The sequence below is a fragment of the Molothrus aeneus genome, chromosome 25, assembly GCF_037042795.1.
Source record: "Molothrus aeneus isolate 106 chromosome 25, BPBGC_Maene_1.0, whole genome shotgun sequence".
NCBI classification, from domain to species: Eukaryota; Metazoa; Chordata; class Aves; order Passeriformes; family Icteridae; genus Molothrus; species Molothrus aeneus.
In genome coordinates, this window is record NC_089670.1 from 2313150 (window position 1) to 2340782 (window position 27633).

Below are 27633 nucleotides of genomic sequence, written 5' to 3' on the forward strand. Positions count from 1 at the left end.
ACATGTATATTTATACACATCTCTATATATGTATATATTTATCCATATATATTTATACATATATATATTTTTACATATATAGTTATACACATATATATATATTTATACAAATATACCTATATTATTTTATATGTGTATTGATTTTATATTTATATTTACATTTAATATTTATATACCATATTTATTTTCTATTTATATTTATATATTTTACATGTATATTTATACATATCTCTATATATGTATATATTTATCCATATATATTTATACACATATATATTTTTACATATATTTATACACATATATATATATTTATATATATTTATATATTTATATTTATACACATATATATTTATACAAGTATATCTATATTTATTTAATATATATTTTTATTTTATATATTTTATTTTATATTTTACATTTAATATTTATATACTATACTTATATATTTATGCATATATATTTATACATGTCTCTATATATGTAAATATTTATCCATATATATTTATCCACATATATATTTTTACATATATATATTTATCCACATATATATTTATATACATATATATATTTATATACATATATATTCATACAAATATATTTATATTTATATTTATATTTATATTTATTTTATATTTCTGTTACCTTTAATATTTATATACAATACTTATATTTATATATTTATGCATATATATATACATATCTCTATATATGTATATATTTATACATATAAATTTATAGAATTATATATTTATGCAGATATATATATTTACACACACCTCATGAAACCAATAAATGAAACTTTAAAACACAGGAAAAATTTTTTGTAGGAAGCTTGTTGTTGTCTGTCAGAAAACAGCTCACTAAAAGTTGGTTTTATGCTTTTTGATCATATTTTGTCAAATGTGCACAGCCAGTGCAGGATCAGGGAGAATCTAAGTGTGAAAAAAAAAATTATGCTCCCAGCAGTGAATTTTTACTGGAATTTTTGTGATGTTCAGTGTTTTCTTCAAAGGTGCAGCTGCCAGGTGGACCGTGGCTGCCTTGGTGTTACCTGCACATATTCTGTTTACACACCTCTCAACTTTATTCAGCAAAAAACACTACACATAACACCTAGCTTGAAGGAAGGTCCACAAACCTATTTGCTCCTTGTTTTTTTCACATTTAGACAGATCCAACCAATAAATTTCTCCTATTTCTCCAATTAAACAGAGCCATTCTTGCATCAAAAATTGATTTGAAAGTTGTGGTACCAGCATTGCTAGGGAATGAGCAAAAACTGTCTCTGTGAAACATCTCAGACTGCAGGTGTCACCCAGAAGGCCTCAATGGTTTCACAGGTCTCAAAATATATTTAATTACAGCCATATGCAGATTAGTCACAGGAACAGAAAGAGAGATCAGGGTTTAATCCTTAGAAGGATTTCCCTCCCTCCCTTTCTCCCTCCTGCTCTCACACTTGCTCCCACTCCTGTTCTCACATGTGCTACACCCTTGAGAAAATGCAGGGAGACAAAGGAAATTTTCTAACTTTAGGAAAAAATAACTCCTGGCTGGAGCTACACCTGCATTTTGGGTTGTGAGATTTGCTCTGCCTTGGTAGTTCAGCACTCTGTACTCTGCACTCTGTACCTTGCACTCTGTACTCTGCACTCTGTAAGCCGAGCTTTTCATGGCAACCTAAAGCAGGCATTGATCCTGTTATCCTTGAGTTTCACCTGCTTCTCCAGCTCGGACATCTTTGGGTAGAGAGCTGTCTTGAAAATCCAAATTATTTTCATTAGAAGGTACACATGTGACTTCAGTGTCCGTCCTGAGGAACCATCCTCCCCCAGGGCACATTTTGACTTCACAGTTGTAAAATGAAGCAGTGAATTACTCTAACACCCACCTCCTTTTGGTTCTTTGCATAACTTACTTGCATCACCAAACAGGCAGAAAATACAATACATATAACATAAGGTGGGAAATGTTTCTTCGATGGAGGAAAAAGAAATTCTATTTCACACAGTGAAATATGAAATAAGGATAATTCAGCCTTTTCTCTAATGTTTCAGCTCCCTTGGGCAAAACTTGTGTTGTGTGTTCATGGGGGCAGGCTGGGAAGTGCCCTGGAAACCATCAAAAGTCAGGTAATTGAATTATTTTCAAATAATTATTTGTCACTGGTGGAACTCTGAACATAGGCAGTTCCCTTTCTAGTGCTGCATGCTGTGAAATGCTCTGGCTGACCAACCAGTTTTAGCTCCTTACAAGATTTTTTATAGCAAGAGTCACAACTGTGTTCAATTTAGAGAGCTCAGTGTCACAGGAGCATTTGGAACGGTGAGATTTTATTTATTCCTTAGCTAAGAAACAGAGATTCCATCAGTCTGACTCTGATCAAGGTAAACAGGCATTTTTTGTTTGTGTAAATAAAACTTCAGTGATTGCACACTGGGGTGCTTCCAATGCTTCTGCGTTCTGTGTATGATTCATGGGGCAAATTAACATTTATTGCCACATTTCCTCATATTCCTTCCACAATACATCGCTGCCAAGCAACACTGTCCTTTATTCTTAATCTCCCCTGCCACATGACTTCTGGTCATGCCCAGATCTCTGCTCTCTGCCTTAAACTCCTAAGCCAGCACAATTTTCTGGGAGGGATGAGGAATGGGATGGTGAAGGCAGGCAGATGGTGAAGGCAGGTGTTCCATCAGGCAGATGCAGAAATTTGCAGGAAGGAATTTCAGGAATAATTTCTGGCGCATCTCTGGAAGATGCCATCCTCCATCCCAGAGGCAGACAGGAGGCACAGAGCCTCAGCAGCATTTTCTCTGAGTTTCCTCTCTTTAATCTTCTCCATCACAGCTTTCAGCAGCAGTTACTGGTGCGAGGGCACCAGGAAAGTGGCCAAACCTTTCTGCAAAGGGGACAGCAAAGGGGACCTGTGCATCCGCTTCAACAGCGCCGACGGCAACGGCAGCCAGGCTGTGCAGTACATCTGGGAGACTGGCGACGACAAATTCGTGGAGAAGAAGTTCCATGCTGGCATCTGGTACTCCTGTGAGGAAATGATCAATGAAGAAGGTGAGTAAACCCGTGGAAATTTATTTAATGAAGAAATCGTGGGTTTTTCCTGCTTATTCGGTGCGGCCGTCCCTTCTGCTTCATTACCGCCGATGTATTTTAGGGTGTTTGGGTCCTTAAAAAGTTGCTCTTCTCTGGAAAAAGGGACCTTAGAGGGCAGTGTCTAGTCAATCCTTAAAAAATTCCTAATAAATTCTGCAAAGAACATGAAGCTGACAAGTTGTGGCTTTGATTTAGCTGACAGGTTGTGGTACAGATGAAGATTATTTGGTTTTTATTCTACTCACCATAACAGCAAGTTAAATGGCTCTAACAAGAAAGCATTTCATTTTTCCAGTGGTTTTATTCCATTAGTCCAAAATGAATCCTTGCTTTAAATAACTCCTTCTGATCCCCTATGGATAAAATGCCCTATGGATCAGAACGATCCATAAAAAACATAAAAACATTAAAAATGCAAACTGATTTTTTTAAAATTTATTTTTTAAATCATTGGCACTAATATATCTGTGGGATCTAAATTGGTTCCTGGGTTTCCTCTTGAGCACAAGTATTTCTACTTTTTCCCTGTGATCTCACTTTACATTTCATTTTCCAGTAGTTTTATTCCATTTATTCCAAAATGAATACTTGCTTTAAATAACTCCTGATCCCCTATGGATCAGAAGGATCCAGAAAAAACATAAAAACACAAAAAATGCCAACTGATTTCTTTTTTAATTTTTAAAATAATTTCCACTAATATATCCTTGGGATCTAAATGAATTCCTGGATTTCCTCTTGAGCACAAGTATTTCTACTTTCTTACTAGGATCTCACCTTGCATAAATCAAAGCAGAAGAGGATTATTTTCATCCTGCTAAAACATGATATGGAGACTTACTAGCCATAAGTGGTGGCATTTAATTAGGGCTCACTCTGCATATGTAAATATTATTAGAAAGAAATTAGCTTGCCATTCCAGAAACTTTCTAGCAAATTTTGTATTTTTGTATAAGGGAATTGCTGGTCCAAGAATCCCAGCATTTATTGTAAAACCTGATCAACATTAAGTTTTTCCCTTTATTGCCCTGATCAGTTTACAAGCCCAGCTAGAACAGAACTTCAGAGAAATCAAAGCAGCTGTCACCTATGCCAAAAAATGCAAATATTTTCACAGTCACCTGTCCTGAAGGACCAGTTTTACCAAAAATTCTTTTAAGTTACGCAGTTTTAAGGGGAAAATGTCAAAGATCAGAGCAAAAGTTGTCCAAAAGACACTTTCATCCACGCCATGGGTTCCAGAGTTGTGTAATTTGAGCATCTGCTGTGGAAGCTCAAGTTTGGAAGCTGATGTTTTCTGACTTGGTGCAGTTAGGAGCTGGAAAAAAACCACCCAGCATGTTCAGATCAGAGAATTAATTCCCAGAGCTTTGTTCACAGCATCTGTGAGGGGGGCAGGGGGGCATGTGGGTTTGGAAATCAAAGCTTACAGGAAGAAATTGGAATGAAGCTTAGAGGGAATTTGTGTGAGCAGCAGCCCTGCTGCTGTGAGGAGAGCAGCTCTGCCCTGACACCAGGACTGATTCCACTTCTGCAAAGGAATTTTCCTCTCCCGCCTCTCACCCCATGGAAATCCATTCACAGCCTTCCTCTGGGTCTTCCAGGCTCTGGCTCTACCTTGAAATAGTCTGTGAGGACTCTCTGGTTTAACCCCAGGAGAAATTTGATGTACCAGGTTCTTTGTGTACACTAAAGCCAGCTTCCTGATCTTCTCACTTTCTGCTTATATAATAGATTTTGCATTTTTTTTTCTTTCTATTATTCTATTTCTTTAGACCATTACAGAGTACAAAATAATCCTGAATTTGATTTAATTTTTTGCTTTTTTAGGTGAGAAATGTAGAAGCTTCATCAGTCTGACTCCAGCTTCTGATCGAGGTAGATATTGCACTTTGTTTGTCTGTAGTCAAAACTTTCCTGATCACACTTACCCATATAAGTATTCTGCATTAAATTAAATTAATCCATTTCAAAAATGCTTGCTTTAATCACAAAGAGTATTTTTTGTCCTTTATTTAGTTTTCTAACTTCAAAATGAAGGTAATACAGCTTACAATATCAATCTATGTCTTTCTGAAGACACACCACTTGAATATGAATGGCTTTTGAAATTGGAATATGGGTACTGGAAGTCAAAATTTGTGTATTTTTGCCCTCTGTCTCCTCATACCTCCCTATTTGCAGCCAGGAATTCTGTGGCAGTGTGTGAACATCCACCAAGGAGGTTTGTGTGCCCAGGGGATTGAGGGAGATGTGCTGTGCACCAACCCAGCCTTGGTGGAATCTGAGTCCCCTCCCTGTGCCTTACTAGGGGCTGTGGGGATACACTTCCATTCTCTTCTTTCAAAGATTACTCAATAATTCTTCATTAAGAATAATTAATTCTCAATAAAGAATTATAATTCTTAATACAGAATATTTCAAATATTCTCATAAAACATTCCTGCAGATGCTGCTTTGTGCCTTCCTCTTGATCCCCAGTATGAAAACATCAGTCCATCACTGATCTGATTAGACCAATCAGTTTACAAGTGGCTGATCCAGAAAAAAAACCCAAAATTCATTCTTCCCAGCATTTTGGGACTGGAGTATTTGCCTGGATATCCAATTTCAGACTCTGGAGAAGGAGAAATACTCATTTTCTGAAGGCCACTCTTCCTTCTACCTGCTGCAGCTCATCACAGTGTCTTAACAGAATAACAGAATTTTGTAGCATGAGAAAAAATTATAAATGAGATGTGGGTGTAGTCACACAGAAGTGAGGGGTGGTTTTGAGAGTTCCTCCCAAGGAAAGCTGCGGGTGGACACAGAGCTGACACTGACTCTGAACAGCATCAGAGAATGTCTCAGGCCCTGGCAGGCCAGGTGGAGACAGCCAAGAAGCATCTTGGTACCTAAAAACCAGGAATCTCCCCCTGGGGTAGTGAAATCCTGCGTGGAAATCCTGCCCAGAAGGGGTTTGTGCTCTGCACATGCCTGGGGGTGCTGTGGGATCCAAGCTCAGGGTGCCGCAGGCTCAGCCTCCCCGAATTCCCACACACAGGGCTGGGCGCCCTTGTTCAGGGAATTTCTTACAATGGCTCACTGCCCAAAAAATGTTAAAATGCAAACTCTCACAGCTGGAGCAGGCAGAACTGTTGGGCAATGCAACATCTGGAGCTCCTGATGAAAATCACAGTTTTTTACTGGGACAGATTTTCTGGAGAAACAAACCATGTCCAAGAACACCCACACATAGCCTGGCCCAAGAATTTAATGTCTGAATGGCCCATGAATCACAGAAGTCCCACAGACATTGTCCAAGCCAGCATTTGGAGTTCTACACCTCACAAAAGTTGTCTCCTGCCCTAGGTGGTGTCTGGTAACCAAGGATGTGTCTCAGCAGTGTTTCAGTTTTTAAATTATGATTGTTTGTGCACATCTTCACGTGAAATCACTGCTTGTATCTACAGCCAGGTGTCTCATGGCATATTTGGTTTTTAAAAAGTTTGGGTGTTGGGAAGGATGAAAGTTTGACAAGAAAGTCTCACAGATATGGATGCTTAGCAGAAAGATTTTTGAATGTAGAATGTGATGAAGGAATAGAAATGAAAGCAAGTTTTGATATAGAAGAAAAGAATTGCTGAGCCAGTCTCACTGGATAACCAAGGAGGCAAAGGGTGTGTGAGTTAGAAGGGGTTTTTATGGCTTAGAGCAAAGGATAAACCCACCCCAAACAAGAAGATGTTTTTACCAAGCAGAAAGAGAGCACAGGCAAACAAGGCAGCAAATGTGGCAAGTGGAAAAAAGGTCTCAGAATTTTCCACTGAATTAGTTCCTGGATTTCCTCTTGAGCACAAGTATTGCTACTTTCTTACTAGGATCTCACCTTGCACAAGTCAAAGCAGAAGAGGATTATTTTCATCCTGCTAAAACATGACATGGAGACTTACTAGCCCTAAGTGGTGGCATTTAATTGGGGCTCACTCTGCATATGTAAATATTATTAGAATGAAATCAGCTTGCCATTCCAGAAACTTTCTAGTTTCTGTTTTCTGCAAGAAAACTGAAAAACAACTTCTAGCTTAAACTGCAATGTACTAACTTTTATTGAATGGAGAATGGTAACATGAATATGGTAATTATAGTAGTTAAGATAGGCTATAGGTAAAAGTTAAGGGATAGATTGGTTCTCCTGTATTAAGATGCTCAGCAAAGAAAAGTCTAAAATGCAATGTAACCAAAAGAAAAGTATAGAATGCATTTGTAATCTAAACTAAGGGTGTCCAGGCCTGCCTGCAGCTGGAGCTGACAGCTGTGGGCACAGCTCTGTCACCCACAGCCCTGGGCTGCTGTGACACCTTGGTACAATAAACTGCATTTTGAAGAGCAGCCTGGAGTCCCACATCTCTCATTTCAGCTCTTACATTTGGGGAAGGGCATTTGCCAGATCTTGCCACAGCAGATTTGGACATAAGGAGGCCTCCTGCTCCTGGCTGTGGGACATGAGCGCGCTAAAGGTCAGACAGCAGCCCGAGAGACTTTCATGGCAGGATTAACTTCTTGCATAAGATGTAATTACCAGATCTCCAAAAAGAGAGGAATCAGCAGAAAACCAGGGAAATGAATCTCAGCGAAACCTGGCCTCAGGAAGGTTTCTCTGTCCAGAACAATCAGGATCCTGTTGGGTTGAAAGTTAAGCCTGTGGGGAAGGTTTTATTGAATGACTGGACCCACTGACAGTGCAGGTGTGTGCATGGCCCCCGGGTTGTCAGCTGGGTCTGCTGCTCCTCTCTGCACTCAGAACCATGACATCAACAGCTCTTTTTATATTACCTTTGGTTGTTTGTATATTATCTTTGCTTCTTTTTATATTAACTTTGGTTCTTTTTATATTACCTTTGGTTTATGGTGATTTTAGGGTAGCTACTGAGTATAAAACCACACTGACCCACTTTGCACTAAGTGTGTAGCAAGAACATGCAACTGCTTTTCCAATAATTATAATTTGAAATTTAATTAATTAATTAATTAAAATTCTTAAGATTAAATTTTAAAATAATTGAAATTACTTTCCAATAATAATAATCAGTTTGTCATTGACACTGAAGTCCTCCACAGATGTTCTCATTATCACAGCACCCTCACATCCCTTCTGCTTCGGTTTAACTTTGCATGAAAAATACAAATGAAGAAGGAAATGGTGAAAATAAACATGCAACTGTTTTTCCAATAATTAAAATTTGGGGTGTCCACTGACACTGAAGTCCTCCACAGATGTTCTCATCATCACAGCATCCTCATAGCCCTTGTGCTTCTGTTTAACTTTGCGTGAACAATACAAACGAAGAAGGAAATGGTGAAAATCTGAAATGATTGCTAATCTCAGTGCTGTTGATTTGGTTTGCAGGGGTTTTATGGCTGTCTATTGTAGCAGAGCTTCTCTACGTGGTTTTGCTCCTGACTGGGAACATTCTCATGTCAGTAGAAATCTGCTACTACAGCTCAGTCATTGATGGGCTGAAGATCAACGCCTTCTCTGCAGTGGTCACCGTGCTAGCAGGTACAGCTAAACATCTCCATTGCACAAAGTGAAGCCAAATTTTATGGGAAAATATTCTTTTCAATTAATTATTTCTTAATGTGGCCTATTTGGAATTTTAGATTTGTGGCTTTTGCTATCTTTAACTTAATTGTTTTAACTTGATCATTTTTCATTTAGTTGTCAGGTTGGTTGCCAAGGACTAAATAACTAATGTCATCATAACATTGTATTTTTTAGGTCTTCTGGGCATGGTTGCTCACATGATGTACACAACTGTGTTTCAAATGACTGTAAATCTTGGTCCTGAAGACTGGAGACCTCACACTTGGGATTATGGCTGGTCCTATGGGTACTGGCTTATATTTGGTTCTGTCCTCCTGTCCTGTCCCTGTTCCCTGGGAGAAGAGCCCAACCCCACCTGGCTGCACCCTCCAATTCATGCTCATGTGGCCATACTTTTACATGCCTCTTTTAATTTCACACATTTTTTAAAAAATTGTATTTCAATATAATTCAATATAATTTTTTTAAATTCTGTCTCCTTAGGTGTTTTAACATTTCAGAGTTGATGTCCTTTTTTCTCTGTTTTTACTGTGCCATGCATTTTCTCAGGAATGCATTTCAATGCTCTGGACCTGCTTTACCCAGATATTTAATAGTTCTTTTTGACACTTTTGGGTAACTCACATTTTTCTCAGTGTCCTCTGTGAGATTTATACCCTTAATAACTGCACCTTTTCACTTTCTCTGTATTCCTCTTTTTTTTTTTTTTAATAAAAACCCTTTCTGATATTAAGAAAGGGTTAATAGAGAAATAAAGCATATATAGAGAAATAATAAGCTTAATAGAGAAATAAAGCTTAATAGAGAAATAAAGCTTAAATAAAGCTAAACTAGAGAAATTTGAGGTAATTCATTAAACAGGTATGTTAAATGTATATATTGCAATAAATATGTAGAGGTCTGTAAATGGTCATTGACCAAGAGTATTTCTTCCTCACCTGGCCTCTTCATCTTTCCCTAACACACACCAACACAATCACACCTAAACAGTGTTTTCAAAACTAAAATTGAAGGGCTTGAATATGAAAATTCCCTGCTAATTTCTGAAAATTTTTTCCTTTTTTGTTCACAGCCTTGCATGGACCTCCTTCGCTTGCTGTATGGCTGCAGCTGTCACCACGATTAACAAATACACAAAAACTATCTTGGAATTCAAGCACAAAAGGAAAAAGCTGGAAAGGAGCTTTAGGATTCAGTACAGGTTTCCTGAGTACACAGCTCCAGAGAAGGTTTGCAATGTGTATGTGAACTCTTTCCAGAACACCACAGACGACCCCACACATGCATTGAGAAGTCTGCGTCACCTGGCCACTATTTCAGTCCTGTAAAGCTCAACCAGATCTCAGAGAATTCTGTAAATTATAATCCTAGATCCAAACAAAACAGTATCATGAATAAAATGTATCAATGTGTAGTATTATTTATTTTTCTTAATAAAGAAATTATATTTCCGTGGATGTTTCAAGGAAGTCTTGGTATTGGAGAAGAAGATTCAGGTGGCTCAGTTCAGATAAAAACAGTGAGACAGGCTCCCCCCAGGTCTAGTTTTTAAGTTTTTAAGTAATAGAGAGCATTTGAGTTTGTTTGAATTTTAGAGCACCACTCCATTCTGATTCTTTATTAAAAAGACTGTAAAAAATCCCATCCTGAAACCAAAACCCATGAGAAGCAGGGCTGTTGCTATAGGACACAAAAGAACACACGCTCACACTGTTTTCAAGGTGAAAGAGAAAAAAGGGCCGTTTATTTTCTGATTCTAACATTTATAGTTTTCTAAAAGTGACAGTGGATTGGAGGGTGACAGTGGCACCTCTCCAATGCCACTGGTTAAACTAACATTCTATTAACTCTCTCTTCTTCTATAAAGGAATGGAAAACAATGAGTTATTTACAGAAAGTGTGTGAGAAAATTCACTACAAGTAGAAAATCTTAAAAAACTAGAGTGACACAGGGCAGCAAATAAGGCATGTGGTGCATGGCTTGGATAATTTTTGGTGGTGAAAGGTTCAATCTCTCCAAGAAAACCTGTGGACCTCAGCTCATGGTTCAAGAGTTACACATGGTGGATTTGCTGTGACAGGAAGGTTGGTAGAGGAAACAGGTTTCAGTGTAAACATTTAGATAAAATGAGAAGGCAAAATAAAATCTGGAAGATTCATAAGGAGGCAAAACGAAATCTGAAAAATACCTGGTTGTGGACAGAAACACAACTCACCTATGGAATTGCCCAGGAATCATTCTGGGAACAGAGTCAGAAAGAATCAAAATTTGATTTATACATTTCTACATAAAGAATCTATAATCACATTAAAGATGGGGAGGTGGAAATGATTGCAAACATCACAGATCAGGAGCATGGAGCTTCCTCATGGAACTGAGCCATGTGCCTGCTTGGTAGGACACCAGAATATTCCTGTTATTGAGCCCCTTGGGAAACACACTTGTGAACTCTGGGTGGCACAGGTCCTACACAGCCTACTGAGCAGCTCTGGCTTTGGAAAAATCCCTATCTGCCTTTATTCAAGCAATAAATACAGTGTGAGCTTCTTCTGCCAGCAGGATCTGTACCAGGTCAGGTTATGGCCAGTGATAAGCTGGAGCTGATAACAGAGAAGCATCATTAAATCAGAAGAAAACCATTAGTAGTAAGAGAGGAGAGTTTTTGTGTATGCATTGAATTACTGAAAAAAAAAAAAAAAGAGAGATTTCCTCATTGGCAACAGGTCCCAAAATTAAATTAAATCAGAAGAAAAAAATTAAAATTAAATCAGAAGAAAACCATTAGTGGTAAGAGAGGAGAGGTTTTGTGTATGTATTGAATATACTAAAAAAAAAAAGAGATTTCCTCATTGGCAACAGTCCCAAAGCTTCACTGCTGCAATTGTAGAAAAACAATTTCCTATATCAAATCAGAACGCCATGTGTTCCAGTTCATGTCCATTACCTTTTTTATTTCTACTGTGCATATTTGAGAAGAATCTGGCTCCATATTCCCTACACCATCCTCCAGGGTGGCTGCAGATAGCAATAAGTTTTCCTCTTCAATCTTTAGAAAAGTCTGTATTTATCCTTTCCAGTGCTCTGAAAGTGCCACCTTCAGTCCAGCAGGGGAACAGAGCTGTGGCCACAGTTGGGTGCCCACTCTGTTAGAAGCAGTCTCAACCCCTTGACCAAAACACAAGATCTTGATTCCTCCCCTTGTTTCACTCATTTCTTTGTGATGGATATGTTTCTAACACCGTCACCAACAGAGGAATTATTTCTGATTCCATCTGGCTTTCTGGTTTTTGTCAACCCTAACTCTTTTTACAACAGATTTTTACCCATCTCATGCTGTTCCTGGGTGTGATGGAAGAATTTCCACCTCATCCATGAACAAACTTGGCTAATGCCTACAAGTCCTTTGATAAATCAAATTTATGCAAGTGCCTCATTTTTTTCCTTAGCCTTCAGGTCACTAACACAGCCTGGCAGTCTCTCCATATGCTGCTTCCTCACGATTGTTTCTTACACTGGTTTGCTAACACATAAAGTGCTATAGGTGGGCAAGGGCTTTTAAAATAATTGTTCAGTAAGAATCCATCCAGATCCCAGTAAGAATCCATCCAGATCCATTCCTAAATCTCAAACTGTCTGTTTTTCTCATGCTAACCATTCCAGAAGCTGTATGTCTTCTGCTGGACATCTGGTAAATAAATTCACCTGATGAAATGCAAGATTTCTTATCCCTATTTGCAAGCCACAATTTTATATTCTGCCTATTATTTTAACTTTTGACACCCACTAAGTCCTGGAACCACATTGTTTGAAAGCAGAGGAAGAGCACCAGCAGCATTTTTTATTGTGATTCATTAGATCCAATCAATTTTGATGAATGTTGCATCTCAGACACAGATTTACAGCAGTCCTGGTTACCACTGGAAACCAGGTGTTTAATGAGAGAAAGAGGCACCTCTGGGATGCAATTCTGTTATCCTGAACTCATCTTAATTTTTTTTTTCTTATCATAATATTTTTATTTGCAACATATATCCACAGATGAGACAGCAAAACAGAGATCAACAAATGAAATAGAAAACTTCAGATTAAATAATAGATTTCCCCAGAGAGGAAAAAAAATATTGTGTCTGAAATACCAGTGGAGAAACCTCATCTTCAAGATGAGAAAAAGCCACTGAATTAGAGAAAAGTGTGACCCATTTAAAAGGTCATCTAATCCCTCTTTTCTTTTAGGCAGGATAAACTAAAGCTACATTGCTTTTTTACAGATGTTTCATTAATCTCTTCTTTAAAGCTTCTGAAGACAGGCATTTGAAAATTTCTGTGGCAATTTATCCTTTGTGCTTAACTATTCTTAGCAGAAAATGCTGTCCCTGTAAATCTCCTTGGCAGTAATTTTAGCACATTGTCCTACTCCAGCAGACATGGAGAACACTTCAGTCCTTCCTTCTCTGCAGAACATTTCAGGAATTTGAAAATCACTCAGATATAACTTTCTAGATAAAAATTCATCTGGTTTTAAAACTTTCTTGACAGGATACTGGTGTTATTTTACCTCTTTCACTGCCTTCTGCTGTGGCTCCTTGAACTGCTCACAGTTTGGGAGTGAAATTGTGTGAAGAATTTATGCTGAGCTCTAGAACGTGCAAAATGGAGCAGAAGGATTATTCAGCTTATTTTAACATGTAATCCACTTGGTTTTACAAAAAAAAAAGAATGACAATAATAGAAATCATAGAAATCACAGAATGGTTTGGGTTGGAAGGGACCTCAATGAGCATCTGTCTCATTTCACCCATGGCAGGGACAACTTCCACTATCCCAGGTTACTCCAAGCCCCATCCAACCTGGACATGAACTCTTCCAGGGATGGGGCAGCCAAAAAAATGTTGGTACATGGTTAGCTGGGATGTCCTGTGGTGCCTGATCCTTTTCTGATGAAATGATGCTTATTCTGCATCTTGCTCTTACGGAAATGTGGAGGACTTGGCTGTTGCTGAGGTACAGAAACAAAGAGAACTGAGATCACAGCAAATGCCCATTGGTTTGAAGGAGTAGAGCTCTGCTGAAGACCAAGAACATTTTGAACAAATGATTGTTTGACTTCCCAGTGAAGGCATAATCACTCACACTACAATAAACCCCAGTGCTAGACCAGAAAGCAGATGGAGCTCCAGCAGGAGCTGCAGGAACTGACCCCTCCATCCCAGAGGTGAACACCTCCCTGAGCCAGGTTTCTTGAAGCCAGAGCAATTCATTTAGAGCTACAGCCAAAGGTTCATGTCCCTGCAAGTGACAGATATTCCTTTGCCCTCAGAATTCCTGTCATGGTTGGTGATTGTATCATGAATGAGGTCTGTAAGTGCTGGAAGTTATGTGAGCAATGGGACTTGCAGCAGCAGCAGCACATTGTCATAATCCCTAAAACCAATTTATAGATTATTTAAATTTAAATTTAGGAGCTAGTCCAGCTGACCTTTCAATGGTGTTCTGTTTCATCTGAAGTTCCTAAATCTATAAAAGATTGTGTGTGTCAATGATAGTGGAGTTATTCTACTCATAGCAAACAGACCAAGTCACTGACATTCAAAACAAAAACCTTTTTTTTTTCAGGTCAAAAGCAAAGAAATAACCGATCAAAATCAATTTTCCTCTTCTGTCTTCAGCCTTTCCCTAATCCCTGAGGCAACAATGGCAAAAAACAGCTCGGGGAAGAATGTTCTGATGTAAACTGCTGCTCTGGGGATGGGATTGGCCATTAGCACCTCCTGCTTCTTCCTGCTCACCGTGGCAAGGACCTCCTCTGCCACCTCCACGGGGTGCACACCGTAGGACACCTTCCTGAAAAAGACTGCAAATGAGAGAGGAGTGAGAGCTGCAGACACACAGACAGAGAAACAGGCAGGTACTCTGAGGGAATGGTGTTAGAAAGGTACACAGCTGGTGAATCAGTCAAAGCAGTTTAATTTCTATGCACTTTCAATCCCTTCCCCACTCCATTCTCCTCATCAGTATGTGGCCAAGATCTTTTCATAATTGAGGTAAAGTCCTTCCAGTCCCTAAGGGAAGGGGCAACCTGAGTGTACTGGAATTGTCCCTTTTGTGTTGCCCTGATTTTTTTAAGATTTTCTAAGCCTTCTTAAGTTTACATTCTTGTAAGGAAACTTTCTCGGACACTTTATGTTAATAACTCATTGTTTTTCATTCTTTTATGGAGGAGGAGAAATGTGATGGGCTGTTGGTTTGTCCAGTGTCATTGGAGAGGTGGCACTGTCACCCTCCAATCCACTGTCACTTTTGGAAATCTATAAATGTTGGAGTCAGAAAATAAAAAGTCCCTTTTTTACCTTGGAAAGAGCAGCGGGTCTGTGTTGAGTTGTTTCGTGTCTCATAGTGACACTTTTGTGCTCTCCTCCCCCTCCATTCCTGATGCCCTGATTATATTTATTTTCTCACACAACATTGTCTCATTCCAGGCTCCTTCTCTTTTCAACAGGCCAATATTACCTCCATACAGAGGAATATAGAGGTACTCTATATAGATATAGAATATATCTATATATAGATAGATATATATAGATCCATATATATATATATATATATCTATATATAGATATAGAATATACCTATATATAGATATAGATATATATAGATCTATATATAGATATAGAATATATCTACATAAAGAGATATGAAATATCTCTTTCCTTTTGCTCCTCATGCCTATTCATCCTTTCTGTCATTTCCATCATTTTTTCCTTTTTTTTTTTTAACCCTGGAAAAGCCTCCCTCCTGCTTTATGTGCCTCATCTTCATCCACCCAAATTTACATTTCCAGATTGATGCCTCCCAGTTGCCTGGTGCTGGCTGGCGATGGTAGGAGCAGATGAAGGTTGGATTCACAGTGCTGACAGAAATATCAAATTCCTCCATTTCAGCTCGAAGACAATCAAAAAATCCTACAGCAGCATGCTTGGAAGCAGCATCTAAAAGTAAAAAGCACACATGTGCATGTTTAGATACATGCTCGCATGGAAGCAGGTGTATAATAAAGCACCAATGTTTGGGAAAATGAGCATAGAATGATGAACCAAAATGCATTTCTAAGGTAGCATTTTAACTATTTTCAATTGAGTTCCAATTGGAAAACATTTCAGCCAAATACTGTAGTAATGGTAAATTTGGATGCAAATTAGCACTTTTAATAACCACTTTTAATAATCAGGGACTCCTCACAGCTTATGCATTAGAGTTTATGTTTTTGCAATGTATAACTTACAAGCTGCACGAAATGGAATTCCTATTTTCCCTTGGATGCTATTAATTAGAACAATTTGGCCAGTTCTTCTTGAGATCATATTGGGAAGGATGGCTGCAAAAAGAGAAATACAAGAAAGAGACACATGAGTAAAAGTTGATTTAGTGAAAAGGAGCAACAGCTGAAGTGTAAATAGCACAAATTTAGTGAAGGTTGTCTCAATACTGCAAGAAAAAGTATCACAAAATCCAATGGCTAGGAATTGTCTTCTAGACTTCACCTGAATTCTACATGCAGAGTTGGCTGCAGTATTAATTAACACACTTAATTGCCAATGTGCTTTAAGTGGTAACAGCAAAAAAAAGAAAAAAAATATATAATTAAATACCTTTGGTTAATGTTATAGGTCCAAAATAGTTGGCATCCATTATCTTTTTATCAAGCTCCAGGGAAATGCTCTGCACTGCTCCTTTCACCTTCATGCTTGCATTGTTGATCAGAATATCCACACAGCCATAGCAGTTCAGGATTTCCTTGGCTACATCTCTGATGCAGCTTATGTCTGTGATATCCAGAAGAATCAGCTTTGGGGCATATGTCTGGGGAGCAAAAGACTCATTTCATTGGGACTTGTTAGATACAAACTATATTTATATTTGTATTTGTATTTGTATTTGTATTTGTAGTTATAGTTATAGTTATAGTTATAGTTATAGTTATAGTTATATAGTTACAGTTATAGTTATTTCTATTTCTATTTCTTTATATTTATTTCTATTTCTTTCTATTTCTATCTATTTCTATTTCTTTCTATTTCCTTTGATGGATGAGCTACACACACATGGGGACAGAGGGAAGGTAGGAACGGTTTGTTTTGCTACAGGTCATACAAATGGAGTTTGCTTTTGTATGGTTTCTGCAAAACCAGGTTTTATCAGCTGTGGGACAGAGGAATGAACTTCAAATTTTTTCCATTTACTGCATTAATTAGAGAATGTAATGCAGAACTTTTAGGCATACTTAATATTTCTCCCTAGTTGAATCTGTGCAGGCTAACATGAACACATTACTTTTGTGGTTATTTATGCAGATGAATGAAGCCCACTGCAAAAAAAAAGGGCAAATATTTGTAGGTCTGATGAGCAATGGCTGCAAAATTGATGTGATACCTTCAGGAACACCTGTGTCCTGGAATAGTTCAGCTGAATTAGTCACAGAAGGGAAGTTTGGCCAGGAGCCTCAAGAAACACCTGCCAAAGAGCTGGAGTCCTGCATCTCCTCTGTCAGTGGCCAAGAGGAAAAGGCAGTTTTCTTTACTTTTTTTACTCCAAATCCCTTCTACCTGGCACTTTATCCACAAACAGTGAAGAAGCTCAAAATGAATTTGATCTTTAGCCCTATCTCCCACTCCTCGAGCACACGAATTATATGAAAACCTGGTGGCATTTCCTGTCATTACATGAAGCATTTGGATCCCTTCCATCCACATGATCAGGCAAATTGCTCTGCTGAGGATTTCTAGCTGGGTGGCTTGTTCAGAACACAGGAGCACCCAGATGCTTCACAGGAATAGCTCAGGAGAGCAGGATTTTGGCATCATCTCTCTCTGGGCTGTTGCTGTCATTACCTGGGCGACCAAAGCCGTCATTAATAGCAAATCCCATTTCTTGTGCATTTTTTTTTACTGCATCTAAAATTCCATTCTGTCCCTGAGCGAGGTTTATCCCAGGCTGTGCATACCTACCATGCTGGGGTCTGTCACACTAATTAAGGCATCATACAAGGCTTCCAACTTTTCCCATGTCCTGCCACACAGCACAAGCCTTGCTCCTCCTGCATGAAACACACGAGAACATTCTAGGAGAGAAACACATTAAAAAAAATAATTACAATAGTGGCAAATTGATTTTGTTTATTTTGCTTGAAATGGGATGCTGGTTTTGTTAAGGGTGGTGAATCCATGCTTTAAAATTCATTAATTTGAAAATAATATGAGAAAAAAAGAAAGCATTGGCTTGTGATAGTACATAGGTGAGTAATAAATTAAATTTAATGTAATGGGATAATGCCTGTGTTGAATGGGCAACAGAACAACCCCAGTGCTTGCTGTCCTCTAGGAAACATTTCCTCCAGATTTCAATACCCACTTGAAATCCAGTTATGCCAATCTACCCATTTTAGATTTCTTAAATGATCATGTTAGACTCTTAATATCTGTATGGAAGTATTTCTGGATCCACCCTTGTAGTTTTGCAAACCTGTGCAGCTGGAAGCTTTTTTTTAAGCAATCTTTTTCATTATTTACCACAGTAATTTTAAGAATGCCTTCCATTTTCTCTTCTTTTTTTCTTTTTCTAGCATAGAAGGATTTTTAATTTAATGCCCAAAAGAGTATTTGCCAGAACAATTAGAGCAGTATTTTCCCCATAAACAACAGTTGAGGCAATCTTGTGAAAAAAATAAAGAGAAAAAACTTCTATGTGAACAGCAATAAAGGTGGAAAGGGAAACCAATGATGTTCTCCTGTAGAACTTTTCTGAGTTTCAGCACTCAGAAAAAACAGGAACTAGGTTTCAACAACAATCACAAACCATTGAAAACATCTTCAATCATCATAGATTTGTTTCTCTTTTTTAACTTTGATGAATGTTGCCTCTAGTCCAGAAATTCTGGCTTGTAGGAAAAGAATTTGTCTGTTTCCTTAGAGCCCACACCCACAGCTGGCCCCTGCCCAAAGTCCCTTTTTGGCTCTCTTGGAGCCCCTTCAGGCACTGGAAGTGGCTCTAAGGTTTGCCAGAGCCTCCCCTTCCCTGGGATGAGCACCCCACTCTGCCAGCCTGGCATCTTTGTCACTTCCCCTGGACCAGGGGTGCTCTGGGCTGGCCACCCAGATCAGTTGTTTGAACAGGTAAATTATTGCACACCCTTGATGCCTTCAGTTTTGGCTTTTATGTTTTTCAGATCCATTAGTGTAGGACTCTGAAATCCATATAAAGTGTCAGCTACTGCCTTCACATTTTGGTCAGACAGAAGAATCCCTCTGGGCCTGAGATCCAAGGACACCCTACAGCCTCAGGCCCCAAAAAGTACAAACAAAAGTGAATTGTGGGAGAGCAGACTGGGAGAATATGACTTCATTAGCTGAAGCTGCAATTGGACAATTAACCTCTGATATGCAATGGACCAAACTTAAATCTGTATAAAAACCTGGTGACCATCATCCATCCTGGGTGGAGGCTCTGCAAGGTTTCTGACTGCCCAAGGTGAATCTGTGGAAGGCCTTTGATAAATACTCACTTTATTCTCCTAACCTTGTCCAATATATATAATAAATATATAATATATACAATAATATGACAGGTAGACAATATATATAAAAAAAATATATATATATAGGTAGACTATATATATACTATATATATTTATTTATTTATATATATAATATATATAATGTACATATAATATATATAATATTAAAAGAGGTGGCTCTATTGAGGCCTCCTAATAAATCCCTACTTTATTCTCAAACTCTGTCCAGCCTCTGTTCTAAGCAGCCACTTTTTCCTTGTCCTCTGAAGTCACACTGCACAGAGCCAGGCAGCCCATCTGGAAACACTGGAGGAGTAATTTGGGTGATATTTAAAATATATTTAGAGGGGGAAGAGATAAAAACAGGGAAAAAGGGGTGAGCATTGCTGTTCACAAGAAGCAGGAACTGTTGAAGTCTCTCAGGGCTGAAAAGGAACATGTAAAGAGTAAGGTGACACCTGTTTATGCAGCCACCCTGCACTGACAGCCTGTGAAATGAGATCTTACAGTAGCAACGTGCTAAAAATAGCACTCAGTGTTCTTCTAAAACCTCTCACTCTAGTGAATTAAATAAATACAAAGCTCTGCAGCTCCTACTAGTTAACCAATATAATATATATATTATATATAATAATATAATATTGATAATAAATATAAATATAATATAATAATGATAATAAATATAAATGTAATAATATAATTATTATATAGATTATGTCAAATATATTCATTAAAAATATAAACATCTATGAAACATAAATATACATTAAACATATATAAATATAAACATATTAAACATGCATAGACATCTATTAAACACATATAAACATATATTAAACATATTATAAATAGAAAATATTTATTATTATAAATAAAAAATATAAATATTTTATATTATATATATTTTATATTATATAAATATTTATATAAATAGAAATAATTTATAAATAGAAATATTTATGATTAACTTCTGCTTCATCCAGCCAGTTATGAATGCACCCAAGGCAATGTGTGCATGTTTATCACCCCGAGGGTGCCTCTCTGGCTGCTTCTGTTCTGTGCCACTGAGAAGAAATGAGACAACTCACCCTTGCCCAGCCCAGAGATGGCATCTGTGATCACCACCACCTTGTTCTGCACTGCTGACTTGGACAGCAGCCACCTGACTGACTGGTAAATGTAAATAATTCCACTGATCCCCAAGAGCAGCAATGGCAGAGCAAGGACAGAAAAGAAACCCATGGCTGTGGGAAACAAAAGAGCACTTGAGAGTACAGCAATCACAATGCACATTGATTATTTTTCAATTATTCCAATGTTTTCTGATATAGAAAATCTACTGATCAGCATGCCAAAGCAGCAACTTGAAACAGTAGGAAGGTGATTTTCCAATCAATGGTGTAATGTTGTTTTTTAATGAACAGGGGAATGTTGTTTCTTTGTCTGTTTTCCTTGTCTTTTTATGGTCTAAGCAAATCTGGTTTCCTTTTATGCAAAATTACTGTATGATGGCAAGACCATAATAAAATACACACACATATATATGAGTGTGTATGTATATATATATATGTATGTATGTATAAATGCATCTATATTCTATTATGCCTTGAAGCAAAACATGAAATAAACACTGAACTTTTAATCACATTGCTATTATTAGAAAACAGTGAAAAAGTTTCTAATCCAAATTTCAGATAAAACTCACAACACAAGTCTTTTCTGTTCTAAAAGACAGAGAAAACAGAATCACTTACCATGGCTATGAAGACTCCAGATACACACAGATCATTCTATTGTATTTTTGCAAACTTTTTCATTGCAGATTTAATGAAGATCCTTCAGAGTTTCACAGAGCACTGATTTGTTGAGGCTGCTTGCCCTGAGTGAGAGTGGCTATGTATGGCTGGTGACAGAGGCACGCCAGAGTAAATTTAGCCTGCCCAGAGTGATCTGCATGCCTGACCTTCCCACCCCACCAGCCACAGAAAAGCTCCTGGTACAGAATCAAATCACCTGCACAATGCATGCATTTCTAGCTGTGGTGAAAAATATGTATTTTATAATTTTATATATATATTTATATATATATTTATATTTATATTTATATTTATATTTATTATATATAAATAGATATAATTATTACATAAATATATTATATAGTTATATAATTATTTATTATATATAGATTATATCTTATATATTTATATAAAAATATATATTATTATATATATAATTATATTATAGTTTATAATAATATATATTTTATAGTTGGCAAAATTAAAAATTAATATTATATGTGTTATGGTTAGAAAGTGATGCTGTATTAATTTTCTTAAGAAGTGTGTTAAATATAGTTTTAGATTATAACATAATGTTAAAATGAAACATTTTAGGAAACTGAATAGAAACTATGCTATGTAAGATTGGTGGTTTTCACATAGCTAAAAAAACTATGACAGAAATAAATACGTTTTTCAATGCAAAATGGTCACAGTGTGCTGTAATGGACCTCAGTTTCTGTAAGAAAATGTAAAAACATTGAGTCATGCCAGGCCACCTGCAGCAACATAGAGGAAATCCAATTTTTCATAATTCCTAAAGCCCCAGCTATCTTCTCTTACTTTTAAAGCATCAGCTTTTAATAAACAAATGAGCAGTTCCCTATCAGCAGCTGAGCCAGTTTGTTCCTTTTATGGAACATGATGTGTTGTTTGTTTAATTCAGTCAGGGCTCTGGAAACATCTTTCCTGGAAAGTTGAAACATTAAAAATAAAATAAAAAAGCACACAGTAGAGATAGAGGATTTATACGAGTTCCAAGTGATTTGTTTCCAAATGAACTACAATAAAGTCACAAGAAAAGTAAAAAAAGGAAGGAAAAAGTCAATTGAAAGAACAATATAGCCCACAGTGTGTAAGACTGTAAAGATAAAATCCTCTCATGTCCATTAACATAATGAAAAATTGTAAAGGAAAGCTGTCAGAGTCATCTGGGAAAATACAGATATGCAGTGACTGCATTAACCCAAACACCCAAATCTTCAAAAGCACAGAAATCTGAGTTTCAGAAACACCCGAGAAATGTGTTGTGCACTGCCACCTTCAGAGCACTGCTGGGAACGCCAGAGGAACAAGGATATTTAAAATTGTTCTACACGGTAATGCCTTGAGAAGGCTGCCCTAGAACAGAGGCTGGACAGAGTTACAGAATAAAGCAGGGATTTATTCAAAGGATCTCCTCAATGGATCCACCTTGGGCAGCACAAGAGCCCAGCCAGGGCTGCACCCAAGATGAACCAAAATGGTCACAAAATGCACAACCGATCACGGTGTCTCTCATTTTTATAAGTTCTAGTCCATTAGTTTATTGGAGTTAATTGTGCAGTTACAGGTTTAGGTTAATTAGTCCCATCCTTGCTGTTTTTCTCTCTTTATTCCACCCTCGTTTGCGTTCCTGGGCCTGCTGGAGCCGCCGCTTCCGGGTGCGGTCACGTGGGCAGCGCGTCATGTGACCGGCGGCGCTGCGGGCAGGAGGTGGGAGCGGGACGGGGCCCTGGGGTCACTGGGGGGGTATGGGGCCGTGCTGTGGAGGTGTGGGGTCACTGTGGGGATGTGGGATCCAGGGGACCCCGCTCTGGGGGTGTGGGGTCACTGTGGGGCCGTGGGATCCTGCAGTGGGAATATGGGATCGAGGGGGTCCCGCTGTGGGGATGTGGGGTCACTGCCGGGACTGTGGGATCCAGGGGACCCCGCTCTGGGGATATGGGGCCGTGCTGTGGAGGTGTGGGGTCACTGCCGGGACTGTGGGATCCAGGGGACCCCGCTCTGGGGATGTGGGACCCTGCTGTGGGGCTCTGGGGTCACTGCCGGGGATGTGGGACCGTGCTGTGGAGATGTGGGGTCACTGTGGGGATGTGGGATCGATAGGACCCCGGTGTAGGGATGTGATGGATGGGATAGAGGGGGACCCCGCTGTGGGGAAGTGGGGTCACTGCCATGGGATCGAGGGGATCGTGCTGTGGGAACACTGCCGGGCTGTGGGACCCAGGGGACCCCGGTGTGGGGCCGCGGGAGCCCCGGGGATCGCTGGGAAAGCCGCGCGGGTTAGGGGGGTCTGGGCACAGGGCATTGGCACCGGTCCGCAGGGACAAGCCCGCGGCGCCCCGCTCCCCTCGGTGCCGGCCCCTGACGCGCCCGTGTCCCCTCCAGGCCATGGCCGCCCCCCGCCCTCCCCGGGTGGTGCTGGGCGAAGCCTCGGAGAGCGACTCGGAGCCGGAGCTGCTGGTGGAGACGGCCGGGGAGGCCCTCGGGGCCGGGCTGAAGGTGCCGGGCGAAGCCTCCGAGACGGACGAGGAGGAGGAGGAGCAGGAGCAGAGGCCGAAGACGCCGCCGGTGCTGGCGGAGGAGCCGGCGGCTGTGTGGGGAGGCGGCCCCTCGCTGCTGCAGCAGCGGCTGCGGGAGGGGACGGGGCGGCTGCGGGGCGCGGTGGGCAGCGCCCTCCGGCACAGCTACGGCAGCGCCGCCCGCAGCCTGGGCGGGCTCGGCGGAGCCCTGGGCCGGGCGCAGGTGACCGCAGCTGCGGCCGCGCACTGCCTGCGCCTGGCCCGCCGCGATCTGCGGGCTGTGGCTGACACCATCGACATCGTCACAGCGTGTCACCTCCTGCCCGACATCCGCGGGCAGCTCTGAGCGGCACCGCCGGGGCACCGCCTTCAGCATCCTCCATGAGTGGCACCAGCGGCGGCACCGACACCTGGCAGATATCCACGGGCAGCTGCCAGCAGCGCTGCTGTCCTCGGCATCGCCAGTACCGCATCTGCCACGGCGGGGTCATCACCGACAGGATCATCAGTGCAGCATCCTGCCGGGGGTGGAGTTGTGAGTCGCGTTTGCAGCACCCCATGCTGACCCTGAAGACCTCCTGACCACGGTGGCATCACCACCAGTGTACTATGGTGACACCAAAGAGTGGCTTTGGCATAGAGGGCACCAGCCTGGTGCCCCAGGACCTGCATGATCTGGTGACATCTTCACTGCTGGTCTCCTGGCCAGCTGCCACCATTCCTGAACTGCAGCCTGGTGCTGGCTCATCACCATTGTCCCCAAGTGCCACTGTTTTATGTGACATGGAACTGAATAAAGCCGTGGTGGTGTCAGAGCCATAGTGAGGAGCTTGGAGGACAGTCCACTGTGAGGACAGTAGTGTTGCAGGCATGGGCACAGAGGAGGGTGACACGGGTGCTGGTGTCACATTGCAGTGGCCTTTGATTCACTGGTAGCCCAGGGGACAAGATTGGTGGCCTGGGCTGTATCCCACATGTCCCCAAGCACTGGTACTGTCACCCTCTTGTGAAGTCCCTGGTGCCTTCAGCCCAAACACTGTGTCCCTCCCAGGGGACACTGCCCTCACCCCATCCCAAGAAGGACACACTGTGGCGCCAAACAAGGGTTTATTTGGGGGGACACTTGTACCAAAACTCCAGAGGACACAGGGAGAGGCTGTGTGTCGCTGGAGGGGTCACATGTGGGTGTTGAGGCTGTCCATGTACTCCTGCAGAGCCTGCAGCCGGGCATCAATCTCAGCCAGCTCAGCTGAGGGCTCCTTGGAGCGGTTCTCTGGGGAGGCAGTGCAGGAAAAAAGGATTAAAAATGTCTGGCTTGGGGTGTCCCTCAAATATCTAGGGGCTCAGATGGGGCCTCACCTTTACCAGGACGCTTGCCAGCAGTCCTGCACACTGGCAGCTTGTGGCTGGCAGCTGGGCGAGGCGCCTGGGGGGCAGGTTGGGGGTGACCATGGACCTCCTGGTCACCCTGCTTTGGGATGGAGGGGTGGGGGAACCCCAAAGGGGCAGCCACTCACCATACAGGGGCTGTTGCAGAGTGAGGTGCTCAGGGGTCTCCGTGTACGGGTCACTCTCCTGTCCCTGCCCAAGGAGGGGGGTTAAAGGGTGCTAGAAGGGATGCCCAAGCATCCTGCCCAACCCCAGCATTACCTGCAGGGCGTGGGCTCAGGGGCTTTGCTGCCAGGGCTTCCTCCCTGGCGCCAGCTCCGGGAGCTTTCAGCTGCAGGGAGAAATGGGGATGGGGGGAAGTTGAGGAAGGAGCCCCAGCCTGCAGTGGGTCCACCCCCAACTCTCCTCCTGTTCCCCACTCACCAGACGAGCTGCGCCTGTGGCTCCTGGCCGGGCTGCTGCTGCCAGAAGCCACTCCACGCCGCTGGCTGCACCCAAGGGAGATGGTGCTAAGGGGGAACATGGGGCCGAAGCGGGGAGGAGACCCCCCCAAGAACCAGGGAGGGATGTGGGGAGCTGTCAGCACCACTTACTTTCTGAGCTCAGCCTCCTTCTGCCGGCGCTGCCGGGCCCTGACAAAGGCAGTGGGGTCGAAGCGTGGTGGGCGGGAGCCTGGCAGGGGGAGGCAGAGGAGGGGTTCAGGGTGAGGAGGGGATGAGCTGTGTAATGTCTCCACTCCTGGGTGTGTCCCCAAGTGTCCCACACCTGCAGGTGACAGGGACTTTGGCGAGGGCTGGCCTCGGCTGCTCCTGTGGCTCTCCAGGGATGCTGAGCGTCGCTCCTGGGCGCGTGGGGCTGGGCTGGCAGATTTCTGGCGGCTGCCAAGAGGACCAGCACCATCAGGGGGGGACAGGGGGACACCCCACAGTCCTGAGGGTCATCCTGCAGAGTTCACCCCGGCCTCACCCCCTCCTGCAGGAGGCCAGTTCAGCTGTCAAGTTCTTCACCCGCAGCTGCAGCTTCTGCTCTGACGCCTTTGCCTGGGCCAGCTTCAAGGGGGACAAAAAAGGCTCACTGTGCATCTGGCAGCCCCTGTCCCTCCCCAGAGCAGCTCCCACCCTCCCAGCCCACCTCTGCAGCCAGCTGCCGGTACTCGCGCTGGTGCCGGCTCTCTGCTGCCCGCTTCTCCTCCAGTGCCTGCCACAGCCTGGGGGGAATGCCAGGGGGTGGTCTGGGGGTTCCCTCCTCACCCTGAGAGACAGGAACCCCCAAACCCTTCCGGGTGCCCTAGCCCCACTCACGCATCCCGCAAGTGCTGGGTCTCCTCCAGGCGCCGCGCACGGAGCTGCCCCAGCTGCTCCTGCAGCTCCCGCACCAGCGCCACGAGGTCCGGCCGGCCCGCGTAGGGCAGCGGCAGCGGGTAATGGATCCTGGAGGAGAGCACGAGGTGAGGCTGGAGTCACTTCCCCGTGACCCCTGCCTGCTGTCCCCTGTCACCTGTCGAACTCCACAGAGTAGACCAGGATGAGGTAGCGCTTGCTGTTGAGGGGTGAAGAGGTGGAAGGGGAAGGCCGGGTGACTGCCCCCACTTTCCGGCTATGCAGGGTCTCCAGGTCGGTGAAGGTGAGCAGCTCCAGGCTGACGGAGTCGCTGCTCTGCAGGAAGTTTGAAAAGCAGGAGGGCTCGGTGGGACACACACCCCACCCCAGGTACCCCCAAAACGCCGTGTAGGGGAGCAGCACAGCCACACCTGTGTCAGTGCCGACTCCAGCATGCTGCAGAAAATGCCAAACTGCTTGAAATTCCCCGTTTTGCGGGTCAGGTCCTCGATGACTGCAAGGAGCAGAGGGTATTTGGTCAGTGGCAGCCGTGGGAGATCCCCTCATCCCCCAGGCTCCCTCCAGCACTCACAGGCGGCATCGAACTCGCCCCTCCACAGGTCGCTGGTGCCGTGAGCCTCCACCTCCACCCGCAAGGTGCTGCGGGTCTGGGTCACCCGCACCGTGTGTGCCCCGGGCCGGAAAGCGCACTCGGCCTGCAGGTACCGCGGCTCCGCCATGGCGCCGGGGGCTCTGCGGGCACAGGGAACCCTTAGCACACCGGGGCACCCTTGGCACACCCGGGCACCCCAGCAGCACAGAGGGGAAAGGGGTGCCCGGCTGGAGGGCTCGGGACAGCTGAGCTGGGGTGGGGTCCGGGCTGGTGAGGGCCGGGCGGGAGCAAAATTACGGGGAACGGACGGGGCGAGAAGGGGAGCCCACAGCCCCACGAGCGGTGAGCAGAGCGGACCTCGGGGCTTTTGTTGACTTGGGCTCGGCTGGGGGCGGGCGCAGCGCGAAGGGGTGGAGAGAACACAGCGGAACAAAGGGAGAGCCGTGGGTTTGGACCTGCGGCCTGCGGGGATCCCAGGGCGTGGCGGGGCTGTTCGTGGGGTACCGAGGGAGGGGAGCTGGGGGTGGCCGGGCCCGCGGTGCCGCTCAGCCCACAGGTACCGAGAGCAGCCGTGCCGCATCGGGGGAGCCTCACCGCCCGCCGCGATCCTCCGCGCCTGGCCGCGCCCCGCTCCGCCGCACCGCCACAGCTCATTGGCTGGCCGCGCCACGCCCTGCCTCCTCATTGGCTGGTCTCACCAC

At 42.7% G+C, this 27633-nt stretch overlaps 4 protein-coding genes and 1 long non-coding RNA gene across 9 annotated transcripts; 2 read left to right on the top strand and 3 right to left on the bottom strand.

Annotated features, from left to right (window-relative positions):
• The first annotated feature begins 2655 nt into the window (after positions 1 to 2655).
• On the top strand, positions 2656 to 10158 carry LOC136566452 (germ cell-specific gene 1-like protein). The gene is made up of 5 exons (XM_066565601.1): positions 2656 to 3072; positions 4945 to 4992; positions 8504 to 8656; positions 8876 to 8987; positions 9774 to 10158. Exons 1-5 carry the CDS (start codon positions 2763 to 2765, stop codon positions 10027 to 10029), a joined length of 879 nt encoding a protein of 292 aa, XP_066421698.1. The 5' UTR covers positions 2656 to 2762; the 3' UTR covers positions 10030 to 10158.
• A 4186-nt stretch (positions 10159 to 14344) lies between these two features.
• Positions 14345 to 20511, bottom strand: DHRS7C (dehydrogenase/reductase 7C). The gene is made up of 6 exons (XM_066565734.1): positions 20358 to 20511; positions 17705 to 17817; positions 16349 to 16559; positions 15982 to 16074; positions 15533 to 15688; positions 14345 to 14553 (listed from the first exon to the last, which is right to left on the bottom strand). Exons 1-6 carry the CDS (start codon positions 20509 to 20511, stop codon positions 14345 to 14347), a joined length of 936 nt encoding a protein of 311 aa, XP_066421831.1.
• Positions 20512 to 22470: 1959 nt separating this feature from the next.
• LOC136566563 (uncharacterized) lies at positions 22471 to 23699 on the bottom strand. Its single transcript, XR_010785042.1, has 2 exons — positions 23071 to 23699; positions 22471 to 22998 (listed from the first exon to the last, which is right to left on the bottom strand). It is a non-coding gene; the product is annotated as an uncharacterized lncRNA (long non-coding RNA).
• BLOC1S3 (biogenesis of lysosomal organelles complex 1 subunit 3) lies at positions 22762 to 24426 on the top strand. The gene is made up of 2 exons (XM_066565748.1): positions 22762 to 22802; positions 23478 to 24426. The coding sequence occupies exon 2, from the start codon at positions 23481 to 23483 to the stop codon at positions 23955 to 23957; it is 477 nt and encodes a 158-aa protein (XP_066421845.1). The 5' UTR covers positions 22762 to 22802; positions 23478 to 23480; the 3' UTR covers positions 23958 to 24426.
• A 275-nt stretch (positions 24427 to 24701) lies between these two features.
• Positions 24702 to 27553, bottom strand: CCDC61 (coiled-coil domain containing 61). Of its 5 annotated transcripts, none has more exons than XM_066565743.1 (14): positions 27493 to 27553; positions 26912 to 27072; positions 26751 to 26833; positions 26498 to 26655; positions 26302 to 26430; positions 26132 to 26207; positions 25967 to 26049; positions 25766 to 25878; positions 25594 to 25672; positions 25424 to 25488; positions 25262 to 25331; positions 25129 to 25192; positions 24971 to 25037; positions 24702 to 24884 (listed from the first exon to the last, which is right to left on the bottom strand). In XM_066565743.1, exons 1-14 carry the CDS (start codon positions 27510 to 27512, stop codon positions 24787 to 24789), a joined length of 1266 nt encoding a protein of 421 aa, XP_066421840.1. In that variant the 5' UTR covers positions 27513 to 27553; the 3' UTR covers positions 24702 to 24786. The 5 variants fall into 5 exon arrangements, with proteins under 5 accessions (XP_066421840.1, XP_066421839.1, XP_066421842.1 ...); XM_066565742.1 differs by having other exon boundaries at positions 25424 to 25509; XM_066565745.1 differs by having other exon boundaries at positions 25424 to 25509; positions 27527 to 27541.
• Between the last annotated feature and the right edge of the window lie 80 nt (positions 27554 to 27633).